Genomic DNA, 18,827 nt, shown 5'->3' on the forward strand with positions numbered 1-18,827 from the left:
CATTACAAGTGAAATTTAACTCCTGATTAAGGAAAACACTTTTTTGCTAATGTTACTCTATATTAGATACCGAATATGGCTTGTTTTTAAGAGGAATAAGGAGGGCAGTAGAACAAGCATCTACTTTAAATTAATAGCTCAAGTCTAAAATGCTGCATTATCTTCACAACCATGTATTTGCGAAAGAATAAAATCATTAATATAAAGCTGCCAGTGGTGGCTCAGGAGGTTAATGATCTGGGTTGTTGATCAGAAGGTCAGGGTTCAAGCCCCAGCAGGGCAACCCTGCTCCAGGGGCACTTTATCATAGTTGCCCCTGTGCTCTGACCCCAACTTCCTCATCTAGGATATATAAAGAAAAGAATTCCACAGTGCTGTAACGTATGTGTGGCGATAATAAAAGCTTCTTCTTTTTCAGTGACTGGTGTAAATCGTATTAGTATCCTGGCCACAGTGTGCTCGGCAGCGTGTGCTGTACCTGGCCATGTCGAAGGCCTGTGAGAGACAACTGTCCAGGTTTAGGTAGTGTTTGATCATGCGGCGCGCGCCGTGTCGCTGCCAGTCCAGCACGTTGTAGCTGATGTCGTCGGTCACGTGCACGGGAACCACGGGGAACTCCTCCAGCACGGTCATGCTGGCCGCCAGACGCCGCAGCTCCCAGTTAGACTGCACGGCGATGAGAGTGGGACCACGGCGCTCCTCCTACACACACACACGTGATTTATGTTTATTTATTTGTCAAGGGCCTCAATATACAGATACATGGAACCAATAGTACATAAGATAGGACTAGATAATAGTTAAATCATCAGTGCTGGCATTATTGTGGGATTATTATTTTCCTGTAACTGCATGTGGCAGCAATTTGCCCATGTTTTATTATGGGGAAAAATAGACAAGTCAAACTTCCTGTTATTGCTAATAAACATTCCTTCCATCAGCCTCTCTGCTTTCTTTGTCTTGAAGTTAACCAAACAAAAATAAAGTAGGTAGATTTTCATCTTACGGAGAAACCTTGGTCTCCCTTTAATAATAATTTTCGAAGAGGATTAGATTAGATTTCATGTCTAGAGCACGTGAAACGTCTGCTGTCCTGTGTAGCTTGTTACTATAGAAACAGCAACTAAATGACCGCAAACAATAATCCTGAGATTTGCTTTGCTGCTGCAAACGATCAGTGGACCAATCAGGTTGAGGAGCAGTCAGGGTGGGCGTGTACCTTATAGCCGAGCAGAATGCGCTGCACCGCCCGGTAAATAGCCTTGACGTCGTTCTCAGCACGCACTTCGAACTGGTGCTTCTCCGGAGGCAGGAGCTCCTCGGAGGTCTTCTCCAGCAGCGCGGTCCGCTCGGCTCCGTACAGCGTACTCAAGTTCGGCATCTGGTTGCTTCGTACCTGTGACATGGGGTCAGTCATGAAGATATGAGCCCAGGCATTTGTACCGCTGCACGACTAGCAGAAGTGCAGAATATGCCACTAAAATGCATCTGTCACGTGACACAGAAAAGTAGGAAGCACCGTGTCGAGGACGAAGACGCTGGCTTTGCGCTGAGAGGGGATGAAGAGGCCAAACAGAGCCTTGTGGCCCTGACTGTGATGGTACAGGTAGATGTGTCTCACACTGCCTGCAATGCAAACCATACAGTCAAACAACTGACTCATTAAAAGAGATAAACAAATAGTCTGTTATGATAAACTCTCCGATTCTCACTGCGTAGCGGACAGTGTTACCTGGCTCCAGGTAGCCAAACTGAGCGAGAGACCTCATGTCCAAGTGCTCCAGCTCGAAGGTGTCGGCTTCTCGGCCAGCCAGAGCTCTCACCACCTGCTTATTGACCATACACAAGCAGCCGAGCTGCACCAGCGCCCGGAAAAGCAGCGGCACCTGCAGGACCGAGACACAGACACACATTTAGAAGATAAAATCAAATGGGATATAATCAGTGCTTGAAACTGATCATTTATTCAGTCTTATTATATTTAACACAAAAGACTCACAGATTAGTGTCCTAATACAGTTTTTCCTCCAAATCCTTCTTTCCCTTATGTTTGTATTATATTAAAAACCATCGTAATTCTTTTATTTTAAATATATTAATTGTTTGGTTTCATTGCATTGACTTATACTGACATGTACAGGTGGTGGTAGCTCAAGTGGTTAAGGCTCTGGGTCGTTGACCAGAAAAATCAGGGTTCAAGCCCCAGCACCACCAAGCTGCCACCTGACCCTGTGCTCTACATTTAAAGATATGTAAAAAGATATATAAAGAGATATATCTCTCCGGGCACGTTCTCCCTTCTCTCAGTCTGTGGCCAAGCCGAGCCGGGACGAGGTTCTCTCGTGGCTCACAGAGCCAAAGATACTGAGGTTAATGAGAGACGCCACAAAATACATGTTTATTTGTGCAGAGAATAAAGAGCTGCCGTCCTTCTCACACAATGCAGAGGTGACGTCCCATCACGTGTTACACCATTACACTCACAAAGAGTGATGAAGACTGTTATTAAATGAAGAACAGTCTAGATTTAATAGTAACAGGAACCTAAGATGATATCAGAGAAGGCTTTCTTGATCATAGCAGACACAAAGTCTTCACCTTGAATAAACGGAGATGAATAAACAATAGTGAGTCATCTAATACGACAGACTGAACTGAACCATTTTGCGACATTCGAAGCCACAGCAAATGGGTTTCATTTTATAAACCGAATCGTTTAATCGCATTCGTTTTGATTTTTCATCAATTTAATATAGAAGTGTTCCAACATTCTCGTTAATGGCTTGGTTGAGGACGTTATAACACAAGATCCCTAGATCACCAGAACACTAACGGCTATTAAATTGGCCTTAATTGAAATCACGATAATATTACGTTATCATTTTAAAAGAAAAGCGAATATGAAAAAAAGCTGATTGATTTGGATAAAATTAAAATAATAAATATAATAATAATAATAAAAATAATAAAATGTTAAAATAATCCAGCGTAAGATTCAATTTCACATTAATTACTCCATTAAGATTTTATAGAAAATTTTCCTGAATAATTCTTAATAATCCATCCCATTTCTATAATGAGAAAGATGGTCACGAATTAAATGAATCCATAAAATACATGTAAAATCGTTTATTTTTATTTATTACTCTTTTGAAGATCCTTTTCGCATGCCGGGAACTCAAATATTATCCTATTAAAAACTTTATAAAAATGCACCAACACGTCACTAAACAGTGCTGAATTAATTAAGGGTGCCAAAACTTATGATCACGCATACATTCAGAATAATTTTTCAGCCCTAGTTTAGAACAGTATTCCGCTCCTAGACATTCAGCTCCATTTACAGTGAGTTTGAGGTAAAGTGATGCTTTTTCCTCGCCGTTATTCGAACCGTCTGTCTGCTCCATTACCTGCGTCTCGTAGACGCCCTCGATGTCTGGGGCAGAAAGGTCTGCGTTGATCTCATTGATGTGTGCCTGATACATGTCCTCAGGCACAGAGTACTGGTACAGGTTATACACAACGCTGGAGCGCGGCAAAATCCGGTTCACCTGGAGGGGAAATATTTGTGAATTAAAACTCGGATGTCATTTCCAGTTGTTAGATTAACGACGGAGGTGTGGACAAACCTTCTTGTACGTGGCTCCTTCTTCCTGCTTGGGCACTCTCTGATTGACATAAAACACTCGTGGGATGTTGAGCTTCATGCAGTGCAGGTCAGTGCCGATCACTGCCCACAGCTTATACAGGCCTGGGTGACTGGTCTCTGCAATCTAGTGGAAAGAGTTCAAAACAGACATATTACTGGAATTAAAAGTTGAAATTCTCAGGATGTACATCATAATCTTAGACTGGATGAAGAGCTTCCTGAAAAGGAATGAATAAACGTTTACACTATATTTCCAAAAGTTTTGGGACAAAATCATGGAATTCAGGAGTTGTTTTTCAGGACTCGGCCCCTTAGTTCCAGTGAAACATTTTGGACAATTTCATGCTCCCAACTTTGCGGGAACAGTTTGGGGATGACCCCCTTCCTGTTCCAACATGACTGCACACCTGTGCACAAAGCAAGGTCCATAAAGACATGGATGAGGGAGTTTGGTGTGGAGGAACTTCACAGACTCCTGTCCTCAACCTCATAGAACACCTTTGGGATGAATTAGAGAGGATACTGTGAGCCAGACCTTCTCGTCCAACATCAGTGCCTGACCTCACAAATGGGCTTCTAATGAGGAATGGTCACAAAAAAACATTTTTTAGCATGACAATGCACCTGAGCACAAAGCTTCATGGAGACACGGTGTGTTAAGGTTGGAGTGGAAGAACTCGAGTGTCCTGCAGACTCCTTGAGTCCTGACTCTGACTCAACACCTTTGTGATGAACTGGAACACCGACTGACCTCCTCACCCAGCATCAGTGTCTGATCTCACTAATGCTCTTGTAGCTGAATGAACACAAATCCCCACATCTCCTATTTTTAGTGTAAAGCCTTTCTAAAAGAGTAGAGGTAATTATAACAGTGAAGGGAAAATAAATTTGGAATCTACAAACACACATGGTCAGGGTGCACAAACTTTTGCACATACATCATATAAATGCATTTTAAATGACATGTAGGAGCCATCATCCCTAGCCAGTTTCCTCTTAGTGCACATAGTGAATTACCTGTACTATTTGCCAGGGCATGTCCAGAATGCTCCGAGCTGTCCTGCGCAGGAAGTTCCCCAGCCCTGTGGTCGGTCCGTCCCTGATCACTCTGCCTCCTGTAGGCTGAGCCTCTCCGTCCAGCATGCGCCGTCTCTTCCTGCGCTCTTTCCTCTGCCGGATCTGCAGCTCCCACTTCTTCTTATGGTAGCGCAGCCACACCAGCCTCTCTTCCTAAATACAGAGGATTCAAAGAAAAACTAGATTCTGAGTGCCTCATAAAATATTATTATTTGTACATATTATCATACTCTGACTAAAAATAACTATGAATAAAATATTTATATAATGTAATTTGTCCTGTCCCCCAAGTTCCTGCTGTGTTTTTGCCGTTTACGTGATTAATTATAATTATTATTATTCATTTATTTTTAAACTTGGCTCTTTTGATGATCCTGTGTCTGCAGTACCTGTGTTGTACCCATAGGTGGCGGCGGGCCCAGTATCTCTCTCCAGGACTGCGTGAGCTCCAGCTCCTGAGACTCCGTCTGGCTGTCCTCACCCTGAGATGCTCGCTTCCTCTTAGTGCTAATGAGGATAGCAGGCTGAAGGGGACGCTTTGGAGCGGCAAAATCCTCGATATCAGGAGTCTCACGTGGCTCAGTCTGATTGGCCACCTGAGAGAGAGAGAGAGAGAGAGAGAGAGAGAGAAAAGAGTATGTGAGAACGAGAAATAATGAGAGAAAGTGAGAGATAATGAGAGAAACAGAGAGATAAAGAAAGAGTGAGAGAAACAGAGAAATAATTAGTGTGTGTGAGAGAGAGAGAGAAAGAGAGAAAGAAAAGAGTATGTGAGAACGAGAAATAATGAGAGAAAGTGAGAGATAATGAGAGAAACAGAGAGATAAAGAAAGAGTGAGAGAAACAGAGAAATAATTAGTGTGTGAGAGAGAGAGAGAAAGAGAGAGTGTGTGAGAACGAGAAATAATGAGAGAAAGTGAGAGATAATGAGAGAAAAAGAGAGATATAATTAGAGTGTGTGAGAGAGAGAGAGAGAGAGAGAGAGAGAGAGAGAGAGAGAAAGCGTGAGAGAGAAAAAGAGTGTGTGAGAACGAGAAATAATGAGAGAAAGTGAGAGATGAGAGAAAAAGAGAGATAAAGAAAGAATGAGAGAAACAGAGAGAAATAATTAGAGAGAGTGTGTGTGAGAGAGAGAGAGAGAGAGAGAGAGAAAAGAGAAAGGGAGAGAGAGAGGAGTGAGAGAGAGAGAGATTACACATGTTGACAGTATAAATCCAGCTGTGTGTGTGTGTGTGTGTGCATAACTCATCACACCTGTCTCTTTCCCTCACTGGTGAACATCTCACTGATTTTCTTCTGTTTGTAAATGTCGTTCTTTTCCAGAAGTTTCTTATGCAGCCAGTCTGGATGGCGAACTCGAGGCACGGGGTTTTTCACCTAAAAACAGAACAAAAAAACACACAAATAAAACTAAAAATTAAACAGAAAATAAAACTGTTTTTTTGCTGTCTGCTCATATTATCTCACTGTGAAATCCAAGACTTCCAAGAAATCCAATATAGCAAAGATCTTAAGCGTGATTAGTCTCTAACCTCCAGTGCAAATATATATATATACACACACACACACACACACACAGACTGCTCGAATACCATAAGTGTAAATGATTTCCTTCCTTCTTTCTTTCCATCCTTCCTTATTTCATTCCCTCCTTCTTTCCTTCCTTCCTTATTTCATTCCTTCCTTCCTTCCTAATTTCCTTTATTCCTTCCTTATCTTCCTTATTTCATTCCTTCATTCCTAATTTCTTTATTCCTTCCTTATTTCCTTTCCTTCCTTTGTTCCTTCCTTCCATATTTCCTTCCTCCCTCTTATTTCCTTCCTTGCTTTATTATTTCCTTCCTTCCTTATTTCCTTCCTTGCTTTATTATTTCCTTCCTTCCTTCCTTACCTCCTTCCTTCCTCCCTCATTTCTTTCCTCCCTTCACTACTTGTGTGTAACTTCACCTGCTGTAGTGCTGCTGGAATGGTGATGATCTTCTGTATGGCGCTGCCCAGTCTCTCAATGTAGTAACCCCAGTCCAGGATCTGAACCACAAACATCAACACATTAGCCGTGTATTGGTTATAGGAATCAGTCGCTGTGTTACAGCTGAGCGTATCTAGAAGAACGTACTGATCTGATGTCCATGTCATGGAGGCTGGGCATCTTCAGCCATTTGCGCAGGAAGTGCTTCTTGACGCTAGGTTCGGCCTGGAATATGGCCAGAGGAATCGCCCTTTAGAGGGAAGAGAAGATTTCATGATGAAGGAAATGCCATCACAGTCATTTGGTAAAGATGTCTGGATGTGTATAATGCTTCTCTCTGTCTCTGTTCAGCCAATCAGATCAAGTCTGAGACTAAAAGCAATTCTGATTGGCTAAGCATAAGACCGAATAAACGACGGGATGGATTGAAACAAAAAAACAAAACTCTGACTCTTCCTCACCTCTCAGTAACAGGAGAGCCCTCGGGTTTGCGAGAGATCACGTAGCGACAGCTCAGCCCCGCGTCCTTCACCATCTGATCTCCGAGAAACTCCGCCAGACGTTTGGCCGTGCTGATGGACGTGGACTTCTGCTCGCCGTAATCCTCCAGCTTCCGGGACATGGAGCGGTTTTCCGAAATCAGCTCAAAGAGCTCTGCGTCTGGCATGTTAGCCGCCTGTCATGATAATGACAAACTGTAAGGTGTGAATTCGTCGGTCTTTGATTGAAACCAGAGCCTCCAATTCCAAAAACTAAATACATGTCTGCTTGCACCGTTACTATGGTAACGATAACAAGGGAAGCGCATTAGTATAAACCTGTGAAAATCTGACCAATCAGATACAAGCTCTGTGGCATCCGTGTTACTTTATACACCGACCAGGCATAACATTATGACCACCGAGAGGTGAAGAGAATAAGGCTGATGATCTCATCATGGCACCTGTTAGTGGGTGGGATATATTAGAGGCAGCAAGTGAACATTTTGTCCTCAAAGTTGATGGAAAAATGGACAAGCGTAAGGATTTGAGCGAGTTTGACGAAGGGCCGAATTGTGACGGCTAGACGACTGGATCAGAGCATCTCCAAAACTGCAGCTCTTGTGGGGGTGTTCCCGCTCTGCAGTGGTCAGTATCTATCAAAAGTGTCCTGTAAGTATCCTTTATATCCTTACTTAAAGGATCTGCTGCCAGATACCACAGCACACCTTCAGAGATCTAGTGGAGTCCATATGCCTTGATAGTTCAGGGCTGTTTTGGCACTAAAAGTGGGAACCAACACAATATTGGGCATAATGTTCTGCCTGATCGGTGTATACGCTAATGTGATATGCTTCCCCATCATATCCTACGCCACCTTGCTGTAGAGCACGTCCAGCCAGTAGTCGGCTACTTTGGCGACCGATGCGTAGACTTCCTCCAGAGTGGTGCCTTTGAGGAAAGCCTCGAATACGGACGACTGGAAGATCTTAATGAGCTGCAGCTCTCCTCTTCTCTTCACCTCGAAACCCTTCAGCTCAGCCAGAGAGCCGTCCTCGTTGAACACGGCGTATCTGACAGCAAACACACACACACACAATACTTAAATCAAACTGCACACAAACTAATAAGAGCTCATGCATTATTAGCTAATGTGAGATCACTAATAGTGACTAGTTCCTATGCTTCCTGGTAAGCAGATTCATCACAAAGTAAGGCTTTGACTCATCACAAGTTTAGATAAATGCCCTCTTTCAGATATGTTATTGTTTCTATAGCAACAACTAACATCCAGGTCCTTCACAGGGACTTGTACGTCAAGCTCTCTACAAATAAATATTAAAAAATAATACATAATTGTTTGTTTGTTTCATATCACCGTGTAACACTGTGAAAGCCATGCTAACTCTGCTTCAGAGCAGGATTTAATAACCCTGGGGTAAAAAAGCTAATTCTAATACAGCTTCTAAATTACACGTATGAAATGTTCCTATAGCCAGGGATTAAAATCGATGACAAGCTAGCGGTGTGAAAAGCCCTGTAGAGTGACCAATGTCTTGGTTCATAAGATCTGGTCCAGATTAACCTCAGTCCATGATTTTAAATTCCTACTAATGAACTGAACAGAGACAAAAGCTGCTGCATTGCAATCATCTCACCTCTTCTTCAGCTTCTTGCCCTCCTCTTTAGAAGCGGGTAGGATCATGGCCAGGTACGGTCCGTCCACCTCGAAGAAGATGCTGTTCTCTGCCCTCGTCTCGTACGTGAGCGAGGCCGGGTCCACCAGCTCCTGGTACTGTTCGTTAGTAAAGCCTTCCTGTGTACAACACATGAGTAAAGCAATACATTAACACTAAGCTATAGGATACACTTTTGTGTTAATATCCATCAAGGAGGAAATGAACCTGCCTTGACCATGATGTTCAGCATGGCCCCGGGGTAACTGATGGTCACTTTGGGCTTCTTCTCGTTGCTGGTCTTGATGACAAAGTTTTCAGGGAAGGAGTTTGGCAGGACGCACCAGATACCGTCGGTGTCCAGCTCTAAAGGTCTCCTACAACAATGTACACACATACACAAAGGAATGTAGATACAGATGCATGGCTTCTGGATCAACCTACACAATTTTAGCATATAGACTTAGAGCATTTGGGTCAAAAGGACCGATGAGTAGCCAATATTTCATTTAGTGAAATCAATCAATAATCACATGGGCCAGCCATTCGCTCGTGCATCAATGACCCTTGGCTGCCCATGACCCTGTCGCCGGTTCACCACTGTTAATCCCTTAGAGCACTTTTGATAGATACTGACCACTGACCGCATTTTTGGCTACAACAATTACTAAAAACTCCTGAAATCCTGGAGGAACTGATTAAACTGTTAAAAACGTCAAGCTCACCCAATCTGTTCGATCAGCTCTCTGGCCTGTGTGATGATGTTAGCTCCTGTGTGACACACGATGCCGGCCATTTCCATGGAATACCATCTCGCTCTAGAAACGTACAACACACACACCAGCCAATTAATACTCACAACTGAACATCATGCCTGTACTGTTTTCAGTGGATATATTTTACAACACGGATGAATACGATCCAAGGCTCTTGTTCAGACCGGCGCGAGAGACGTATTTATAGATTCCGTACCCTTTCCTCATGACGTATCCGTAGAAAGAGTTGAGGATGCATTTATGTGCCAGCTGCAGAGACTCGTAGAGGATCTCCATATTCTTACAGCGCTTCACTTCCGCAGCGTCGCCGTTCTCCTGAGCCGTAGACAGCTTCTTCTTCCACACCTGACAGAAGAGAGACATTTCTTAGAAAACAAAGTAAGTGACAGAATACGCTAACTGGAAACGCTAACAACTGAGGGTTAAGGGTTAATCGTATGCCGAGGTTCCATTATATTTTAAAACAATGCATCATGAGGAAGAGCATAGATTTAATGAAGAGTCTTGTTGACAGACGTGGCCAAACAAACTCAGGTACCGAGGTCAGGTTTCTCTTAGAATCATTAACGTATCTGTTTCCAATACAACATGGACAGAGCACAAGGAAGCAACACCACCATGTGTGTCGTTCAGGACTGAACCCAGCACACCTTATGTAATCCTTTAAACTCATAGCGTCGATCTCGGAACGCTCGAACCGTGTCCACGTAGAAGGAATTCTCTCTCTGACAAATCGTAGTGACTCTCTCCTCCAGCCTGGTCAAGTGCACCTTCTTATAGGCCTTTCGACAGTAATCTGTGGAAGAACACACACAGAGCACCATCTCTATAAACAAACAGTGTGTTGTGACATCATTTATTACAATATTAATATTATATTGTTATCATCAGCCAGCTCGGGGCAAACAGTATTCAGATTCCATACAACGTGCAGCTGTAATTTTTTTATCTTCTTGTGCAAATGATATTTTTGAGAAATAGATAGATAGATCGATCTAGAGATAGATAGACAGATAAATAGATCTATAGATAGATAGACAGATCTAGAGATAGATAGATAGATAGATAGATAGATAGATAGATAGATAGATCTAGATAGATAGATAAATAGATCTATAGATAGATAGACAGATCTAGAGATAGATAGATAGATAGATAGATAGATAGATAGATAGATAGATCTAGATAGATAGATAAATAGATCTATAGATAGATAGACAGATCTAGAGATAGATAGATAGATAGATAGATAGATAGATAGATAGATAGATAGATAGATAGATAGATAGACAGATCTAGAGATAGATAGACAGATCTAGAGATAGATAGATAGATAGATAGATAGATAGATAGATAGATAGATGTAGAAATAGATAGATAGATAGATAGATAGATAGATAGATAGATAGATAGATAGATAGACAGATTTAGAGATAGATAGATAGATAGATAGATAGATAGATAGATAGATAGATAGATAGATAGATAGATTTAGAGATAGATAGATAGATAGATAGATAGATAGATAGATAGATAGATAGACAGATTTAGAGATAGATAGATAGATAGATAGATAGATAGATAGACAGATTTAGAGATAGATAGATAGATAGATAGATAGATAGATTTAGAGATAGATAGATAGATAGATAGATAGATAGATAGATAGATAGATAGATAGATAGATAGATAGATAGATAGATGTAGAAATAGATAGATAGATGTAGAAATAGATAGATAGATAGATAGATAGATAGATAGATAGATAGATAGATAGATAGATAGATAGATAGATAGATAGATAGATAAGTAGATAGACAGATCTAGAGATAGACAGATCTCCAGGGGGGTGAATACTTTTGCAAAGCACTGTTCCAATGACAAAAACAAATCCACTGTTCTGGTTCTGGTTCATTGCTATAGAATTCTTTCTGCAGATATTTTAAGAAGGTTATCAGAGGTGGCTTTGGAGTGGCGCTCACCTCCCAGACGTTTCTTCTCGTGCCGAGCCTGTTCCTCTCTGTTCAGCTCGTGAAAGGCTCTGGGTTTTCCGTTCGGAAACAGAGGAGGGAATTTCTCCGACTCCAACTGCTGTTGAATACGGTGGAACTCGCTGCGACTGGCCGGCACTGAGAGCAAGACAAAGGGTTAGAGGTCTTGTACCGTGCGGTCCATGTAGAAAATACAATTAAGACTTTACACACTTCTACACAGCCAGTGTGGTCAGTGAGGTCTCACACTTAAACCCAACAATTTTACACTGACCCATTTGCTTTTAAAAGAATAAAATCACGAAACGTTTGGAAAATTGCCTGTGAGAAGACACATGCCTAAATAAATAAATAAATGAGGATGAGGTTCCCTTTTAAGTCTGGTTTTGGTCTCCTCTCAAGGTTTCTTCGTATACCATCTAAGGGAGTTATTTCTCCACCATTAATAGAGATAAATACACGCACATTTAAATCTTCTTCTTCTTCCTGCTTTTCCCTTCAGGGGTCGCCACAGCAAATCATCTCTCTCCACCTATCCCTATCTTCTGCATCCTCAACACTTGCTCCATCCATATACCTCCTCTTTGACCTTCCTCTTTGCCTCCTGCCTGGCAGCTCCATGTCCAACATTCTCCTACCAATATACTCACTCTCCCTCCTCTGGACATGTCCAAACCATCTTAATCTGGCCTTCGTCCCCCAAACTTCCAACATGAGCCGTCCCTCTGATGTCCTCGTTCCTAATCCTGTCCAGCCGTCTCACTCCCAAAGAGAACCTCAACATCTTCAGCTTCAATACAGAATAAAAAAAGTCACTCACTGATCTCTCCTCTCCACTGCCAGGCCATCCTCCTCTGGCAGGTAGCTCCAGGTTTATTAAAGTCACATGCAGCACAGGTCGCCTCATCCACCATGGCAGACGGCTGAACGGAGGAAAGCGGGCATTAATTTATTATACATAATAAAAAAATGAAGAAGAATGAATGCAGGTATAATAATAATAGATATAAAATAAATGGAACAGCCCACATGTCCAATAAAGCTGCCCGAGCTCATAAAAATCTCTGGAGTAAGAAGATCCGATGTGAAATGTTCTGTATATTCAGGTGAACGTGGCAGACCTGCAATCTGTTGGTCAGGATGATGTTGGGGTACATGGCGCCTACGTCCAGATGGTAAATGAGTGGACACTCGATCCTGTTTGGCACTTCCTTTAATGAAATCAGCTTCTTCTTGATGTCATCGCAAACCTAGAAAGGAATAAAATAATAATAATAATAATAATAATAACAATAATCAGTTCAGATTAACAACAGATTCATTCTCAGTGCTTCCGGCTTCGTATCATTCCTCCTGACCTCGTTAAAGTTTGTGACCTGCTCCAGCGGGACTTTCTCCTCTTCTTCGACGGCATGACGCAGGGTTCGCTCCACCCTCTGAAGCAGGAAGTCAAACGCCGCCGGATTCTGAGCACAAACAGTCAGGATGAGAAGGCGAACGTCTCTAAGCTTAAGTTTAGGTTGTAAAGCAGTTCTTCTTTACCATTTTGAAGCGGCACGGGATGTCACTGCGGAACACTCCGGACTCCAGGGCCTCGACGTGACCGCCCACGTAGGTCTCCGAGTCCAGAACGTGACCGTCGTCTGTGAGCTTGTTGAACACCTGCTCCTGTTTGTTCGGGAAAATGATGTTGACGTGGAAAGCCTGGACCATCAACAACGCCTCACACAGAGTCCCTGAACCTTTACGCAACACCTGACACACACACACACACACACACACACACACACACACACAGAAAAGCTGATTAATCATCAATATTTCATTTCAGTAGTCATGACTGTTTAATAACAAAACACTGTAACAGGGATTTTCTAAATATTTCAGAAATCCGTTGCAGACCTCGTCAGGCTCCATGGGAATGATGGTGCACAGGGCGAAGATGAAGGGATGAACATATTTCATGTAGAGATAGTACGTAGCTACGGCATCGGACACCGAATACGTGGCCAAAGTCTGAAGGAAGCAAAAGATACGATGAGTCCAAGTACAAACATGCATAGCATAAACGATTCCTTATTTTTAGGCTTAAGGCTTTTTGAGGAAATTTAACTTCCTGTTTATTTTAATCAACAACAACTCCTGTATGGTCTGTCATATAATGACGCATGATGTCACTCAGTGTTTACTAAAACTAATCCCCGTGTGATTTCATTACAGGCTGGATTTCTTTTTAAATGTTTATTTTTTATTTCTTTTAATTTTACATTTTATATTTTTTGTGTGTTGTTTTCTGTAACCGTCTAATCTGCTGTAACACAAGAATGTCCCTCATGGGATCAATAAAGCATACACTATATTGCCAGAAGTATTCGCTCACCCATCCAAATAATCAGAATCAGGTGTTCCAATCACTTCCATGGCCACAGGTGTATAAAATCAAGCACCTAGGCATGCAGACTGTTTTTACAAACATTTGTGAAAGAATGGGTCGCTCTCAGGAGCTCAGTGAATTCCAGCGTGGAACTGTGATAGGATGCCACCTGTGCAACAAATCCAGTCGTGAAATTTCCTCGCTCCTAAATATTCCACAGTCAACTGTCAGCTGTATTATAAGAACGTGGAAGTGTTTGGGAACGACAGCAACTCAGCCACGAAGTGGTAGGCCACGTAAACTGACGGAGCGGGGTCAGCGGATGCTGAGGCGCATAGTGTGAAGAGGTCACCAACTTTCTGCAGAGTCAATCGCTACAGACCTCCAAACTTCATGTGGCCTTCAGATTAGTTCAAGAACAGTGCGCAGAGAGCTTCATGGAATGGGTTTCCATGGCCGAGCAGCTGCATCCAAGCCATACATCACCAAGTGCAATGCAAAGCGTCGGATGCAGTGGTGTAAAGCACGCCGCCACTGGACTCTAGAGCAGTGGAGACGCGTTCTCTGGAGTGACGAATCGCGCTTCTCCATCTGGCAATCTGATGGACGAGTCTGGGTTTGGCGGTTGCCAGGAGAACGGTACTTGTCTGACTGCATTGTGCCAAGTGTAAAGTTTGGTGGAGGGGGGATTATGGTGTGGGGTTGTTTTTCAGGAGCTGGGCTTGGCCCCTTAGTTCCAGTGAAAGGAACTCTGAATGCTTCAGCATACCAAGACATTTTGGACAATTCCATGCTCCCAACTTTGTGGGAACAGTTTGGAGCTGGCCCCTTCCTCTTCCAACATGACTGTGCACCAGTGACCAAAGCAAGGTCCATAAAGACATGGATGACAGAGTCTGGTGTGGATGAACTTGACTGGCCTGCACAGAGTCCTGACCTCAACCCGATAGAACACCTTTGGGATGAATTAGAGCGGAGACTGAGAGCCAGGCCTTCTCGTCCAACATCAGTGTGTGACCTCACAAATGCGCTTCTAGAAGAATGGTCAAAAATTCCCATAAACACACTCCTAAACCTTGTGGACAGCCTTCCCAGAAGAGTTGAAGCTGTTATAGCTGCAAAGGGTGGACCGACGTCATATTGAACCCTATGGATTAGGAATGGGATGTCACTTAAGTTCATATGCGAGTCAAGGCAGGTGAGCGAATACTTTTGGCAATATAGTGTATCTATCTGTCTGTCTGTCGTCCTGTCTATCTGTCTGTCTATATGTATGTGCAGTATCTGTCTTCTTGTCTATCTATCTGTCTGTCTGTATGCATGCCTAGTATCTGTCTGTCTGTCTATCTTCAGACTATCTATCTTCCTGTCTATCTATCTGTCTCTCTTCCTGTCTATCTATCTCTCTTCCTGTCTATCTATCCATCCATCCATCTCTCTTCCTGTCTATCTATCCATCCATCCATCTCTCTTCCTGTCTATCTATCCATCCATCCATCTCTCTTCCTGTCTATCTATCCATCCATCCATCTCTCTTCCTGTCTATCTATCCATCCATCCATCTCTCTTCCTGTCTATCTATCTATCTATCTATCTATCTATCTATCTATCTATCTATCTATCTATCTATCTATCTATCTGTCTCTCTTCCTGTCTGTCTATCTATCTATCTTCCTGTCTAGTATCTATCTTCCTGTCTGTCTGTCTATCTATCTATCCATCCATCCATCCATCCATCCATCCATCCATCCATCCATCCATCTCTTCTTTAACCTGCACCTTTAGAGTATTTAATCCAGAACCCTGAACATGTGAAACCTTTTGTCATTAATGTCGGGAAAACGTTAATATTCCTGTGTAACTATAAATCATATGAGGAAGTAATAATGAAAGCTTAATTCCACGTCACGCTGTGATCTAACGGCTCCACGGCTCTACCTGCGGCTCCTCGGTGGCCATGCGGCACATCTCCTCCGGGTCCAGCTCCACGGGGTCATAACCCAACTTGGCCTTCGCTGCTGCTTTCAGGTTGTGGCTTCCGACAGGCAGGTAGCTGTCTCTCTTTACCCACCTGAGACAATTAGAAAGTAGATAATGAAATGTCGTGGAACATCGAGGTCAGACCCTGTTCTCAGTTACGTTACTGAAGCAACTGACAGCCATTTGTTCCCTTAACCACATCAACATTTCTCTCTCTCTCTCTCTCTCTCTCTCTCTCTCTCAAAATACAGCTTTTCTGGCAAACTTGAAACCTGTACCTCTCCATACTTGCCCTAAAGATGTTCTGTTTCAAGTCCCAAGCTTTCAATCAATAAACGTTAAATAAAACCGATCAGGCATAACATTATGACCAGGTGAAGTGAATAACACTGATGGTCTCCTGTTGCTGAAGAAGTTAATGCTGGTTCTGATAGAAAGGTGTCAGAATACACAGTGCATGACGGGTCAGGGCTGTTTTTGGCAGCAAAAGGAGGAATATTCAGCAGGTGGTCATAATGTTATACCTGGTCGGTGTACGTTTTTCTTTGTTAAACAACACGTTTTTAAAATCTGTTGTGATTATTATAAATCTTTAAATGATTATGTGGAGTGTCTGGTGTCCTTGTTACTATAGAAACGAGCATCATTCAGTGATATTACAGCCTGGCCATGTCACGCTGTTATCCAAAAACCTTCTAAATACAGATTTGAGATGTAAAATTCAGCAGTCATCGTCTCTGTAGCTCCTACCTGAGGCAGTCCATGTGAATAGACTGGCTGGCCTTGTACTCGCCCTGGCTGTCCTTCTGAAAGCCGATCTCCTGATACATGTTGAGATTGTGTTGAGCTGCACGTGCCTCCACGAACGGCCTGATGGGAAACAACATATTTCACATGCGGTCAGAAATGCAGTGTAACACATCCACAACACGATGCTACCACCTCCATGCTTCACGGCTGATCTGAAGCAAGCCTTTGCTGTTGGTCTGGAATTGACATTAGGAGACATTCCAATTTACTTCAGGAGTTGTCTTTATCCAGAGCCACTAACATTGATCTGAATTATTAATTAACTGATCAGTCGAGGGTTAAGGGCCTTGCTAAAAGGTCAAACAGTGGCAGCTTGTGGTCCTGGGTTTTGACCTCACAACCTTCTGATCAATAGCCCAACGTCTTAAACACTTCCCACAGAAGCTCAGTGGTTAACTGCATTAAGGCTTGACATCATTTTCTAATATTTTCAAAGCTAGTGCTTAGCTAAAGGCTTAGTGTAGGAAAACATCTGATCATGTGATAAAGTCAACAACTTTCCAAAACTATTGTTGGCAACTAAAAAAAAAAGAAAAAGAAAATGTAAAATAAAAACAAACACAAAAAAAGGAAATTTAAAAAAAAGTAAATAAATAAATCAATAAAGAATTAAAAAAGTAAAGCAAGAAAGAAAGAAAGAAAGCAAGAAAGAAAGAAAAAAGAACAAAAAAATTACAATAAAAAATACAATAAAATAACATTTTTAAATACTTTAAAAAGAAAAAGCAAATAAATAAAAAAAAGAAAAGAAGAAAAAGGGAAAGAATTTAAACAAATTTAAAATAAAAACAAATACAAAAAAATAAAATATTTAATTAAAAAAATAATATAAATAATTAAAAAAGAAAAAAAAAGAAAATAAAGAAAGAAGAAAAAAGAAATTTAAAATAAGACAATAAATTTAAATATTTAAAATAAATAAAAAAATAAGAGAATATAAATAAAGAAAGAAAGAAAGAAAGAAAGAAAGAAGAAAAAACATTTTTTAATCCAAAGGAATTGTGATATAGTCAGTAACTTTCCAAAACTATAGTTTACAATTACGAAATTTGTGGAGTGAATAAACTTAGGTCTAATGACCTCAGGCTGCGTGTAGGGTATGGAAACTTCTTTTTTTTTTTTTGAAGAACTGTTGTTTTTTTTTTTAAATAACGTGAAGAAAAAATAAATCAGTTTATTCTCACCAGTCGAAGAAGTCTCCGTTATAGGTGACAAAAATGTTGGGTTTGGTCTCGTGGATGTGTTCGAACCATCTCTGAATAAGAGCAGCCTGAGAGCAGACAATTCAAATAATAAAAATCTCCTAAAGGCAGACATACAGAGAAAGCTCTATTTTTAGTAAAGCAGCCGTAACCGAACACCGGGCTGAATCACTTGCCTCGTCGGGTTCGTTAAACACGGTGAAAGGGCCCTCGTACTCTGGCTTAGGGGTGAACTCGAAATCCTCGATGTCCTCGGAGACGATCTCTCTGTTGGTGATGAGGAAACCCTGCATGTGTGTGTGAGAGAGAGAGAGAGAGTGAGACGAAATACAACAAACTCAGACGTTTTAATACCAGCTGTATTAATACCACAGACCTGTCCGTCGATCATGTACGAGATCATCATGATCTGGTCAGTTTCTGCGTCTGGGAACTTCAGAGGGAGTTTAGTGGTCTCGATATCAAACGCCAAGACCACAGGATCCTGTAAAGCATGAAGATGTAGTGAATTAGATTCAGCCTTAACGATTAAGTAACGAATTTCTGTCAACAATCCCGTCATGATAATACTTACTGGTCTTTCCACAAGGTCATCCCTACGCACAATCTCCGGAGGATACGCACTTCCTCTGTAGCGCACGTTGTACCAGTGAGCCTGGAACGGAGGGGGAGGGGTTAGTGTTAACATCTGTACAGCTGAGGAGGTTTGTTATACAGAGACGCTCTCTGATCTGATTGGTTAGAGGGTGTCCACTAAGTTCCCATTTACACCAACACTATTAAATGCCATGTTAACGCACTTGTTCTAACAGGTCATTGTTTCCATAGTAACAGCTCATCCACT

The 18,827-nt window shown here is 41.9% G+C and overlaps 1 protein-coding gene across 1 annotated transcript in view; it reads right to left on the reverse strand.

Moving 5' to 3' along the window:
• Positions 1–18,827, reverse strand: part of pole (polymerase (DNA directed), epsilon) — a 34,344-nt gene that overhangs the window by 9,688 nt on the left and 5,829 nt on the right. The window contains exons 8-37 of the mRNA XM_058375566.1: positions 18,558–18,638; positions 18,360–18,467; positions 18,160–18,270; positions 17,966–18,051; positions 16,722–16,841; positions 15,930–16,062; positions 13,520–13,633; positions 13,160–13,372; positions 12,976–13,083; positions 12,739–12,867; positions 12,438–12,540; positions 11,609–11,755; positions 10,277–10,422; positions 9,823–9,971; positions 9,576–9,668; positions 9,079–9,227; positions 8,833–8,986; positions 8,052–8,247; positions 7,157–7,371; positions 6,843–6,945; positions 6,674–6,754; positions 5,981–6,103; positions 5,116–5,322; positions 4,667–4,879; positions 3,630–3,773; positions 3,411–3,551; positions 1,733–1,886; positions 1,520–1,626; positions 1,220–1,396; positions 479–702 (exon numbers count right to left, since the gene is read on the reverse strand). Of these exons, the coding sequence (XP_058231549.1) occupies positions 479–702; positions 1,220–1,396; positions 1,520–1,626; positions 1,733–1,886; positions 3,411–3,551; positions 3,630–3,773; positions 4,667–4,879; positions 5,116–5,322; positions 5,981–6,103; positions 6,674–6,754; positions 6,843–6,945; positions 7,157–7,371; positions 8,052–8,247; positions 8,833–8,986; positions 9,079–9,227; positions 9,576–9,668; positions 9,823–9,971; positions 10,277–10,422; positions 11,609–11,755; positions 12,438–12,540; positions 12,739–12,867; positions 12,976–13,083; positions 13,160–13,372; positions 13,520–13,633; positions 15,930–16,062; positions 16,722–16,841; positions 17,966–18,051; positions 18,160–18,270; positions 18,360–18,467; positions 18,558–18,638 (4,229 nt within the window). The remainder of the gene's footprint in view (positions 1–478; positions 703–1,219; positions 1,397–1,519; positions 1,627–1,732; positions 1,887–3,410; positions 3,552–3,629; positions 3,774–4,666; positions 4,880–5,115; positions 5,323–5,980; positions 6,104–6,673; positions 6,755–6,842; positions 6,946–7,156; positions 7,372–8,051; positions 8,248–8,832; positions 8,987–9,078; positions 9,228–9,575; positions 9,669–9,822; positions 9,972–10,276; positions 10,423–11,608; positions 11,756–12,437; positions 12,541–12,738; positions 12,868–12,975; positions 13,084–13,159; positions 13,373–13,519; positions 13,634–15,929; positions 16,063–16,721; positions 16,842–17,965; positions 18,052–18,159; positions 18,271–18,359; positions 18,468–18,557; positions 18,639–18,827) is intronic.

This window comes from Hemibagrus wyckioides, linkage group LG22 (genome assembly GCF_019097595.1).
Source record: "Hemibagrus wyckioides isolate EC202008001 linkage group LG22, SWU_Hwy_1.0, whole genome shotgun sequence".
Taxonomy (NCBI): domain Eukaryota; kingdom Metazoa; phylum Chordata; class Actinopteri; order Siluriformes; family Bagridae; genus Hemibagrus; species Hemibagrus wyckioides.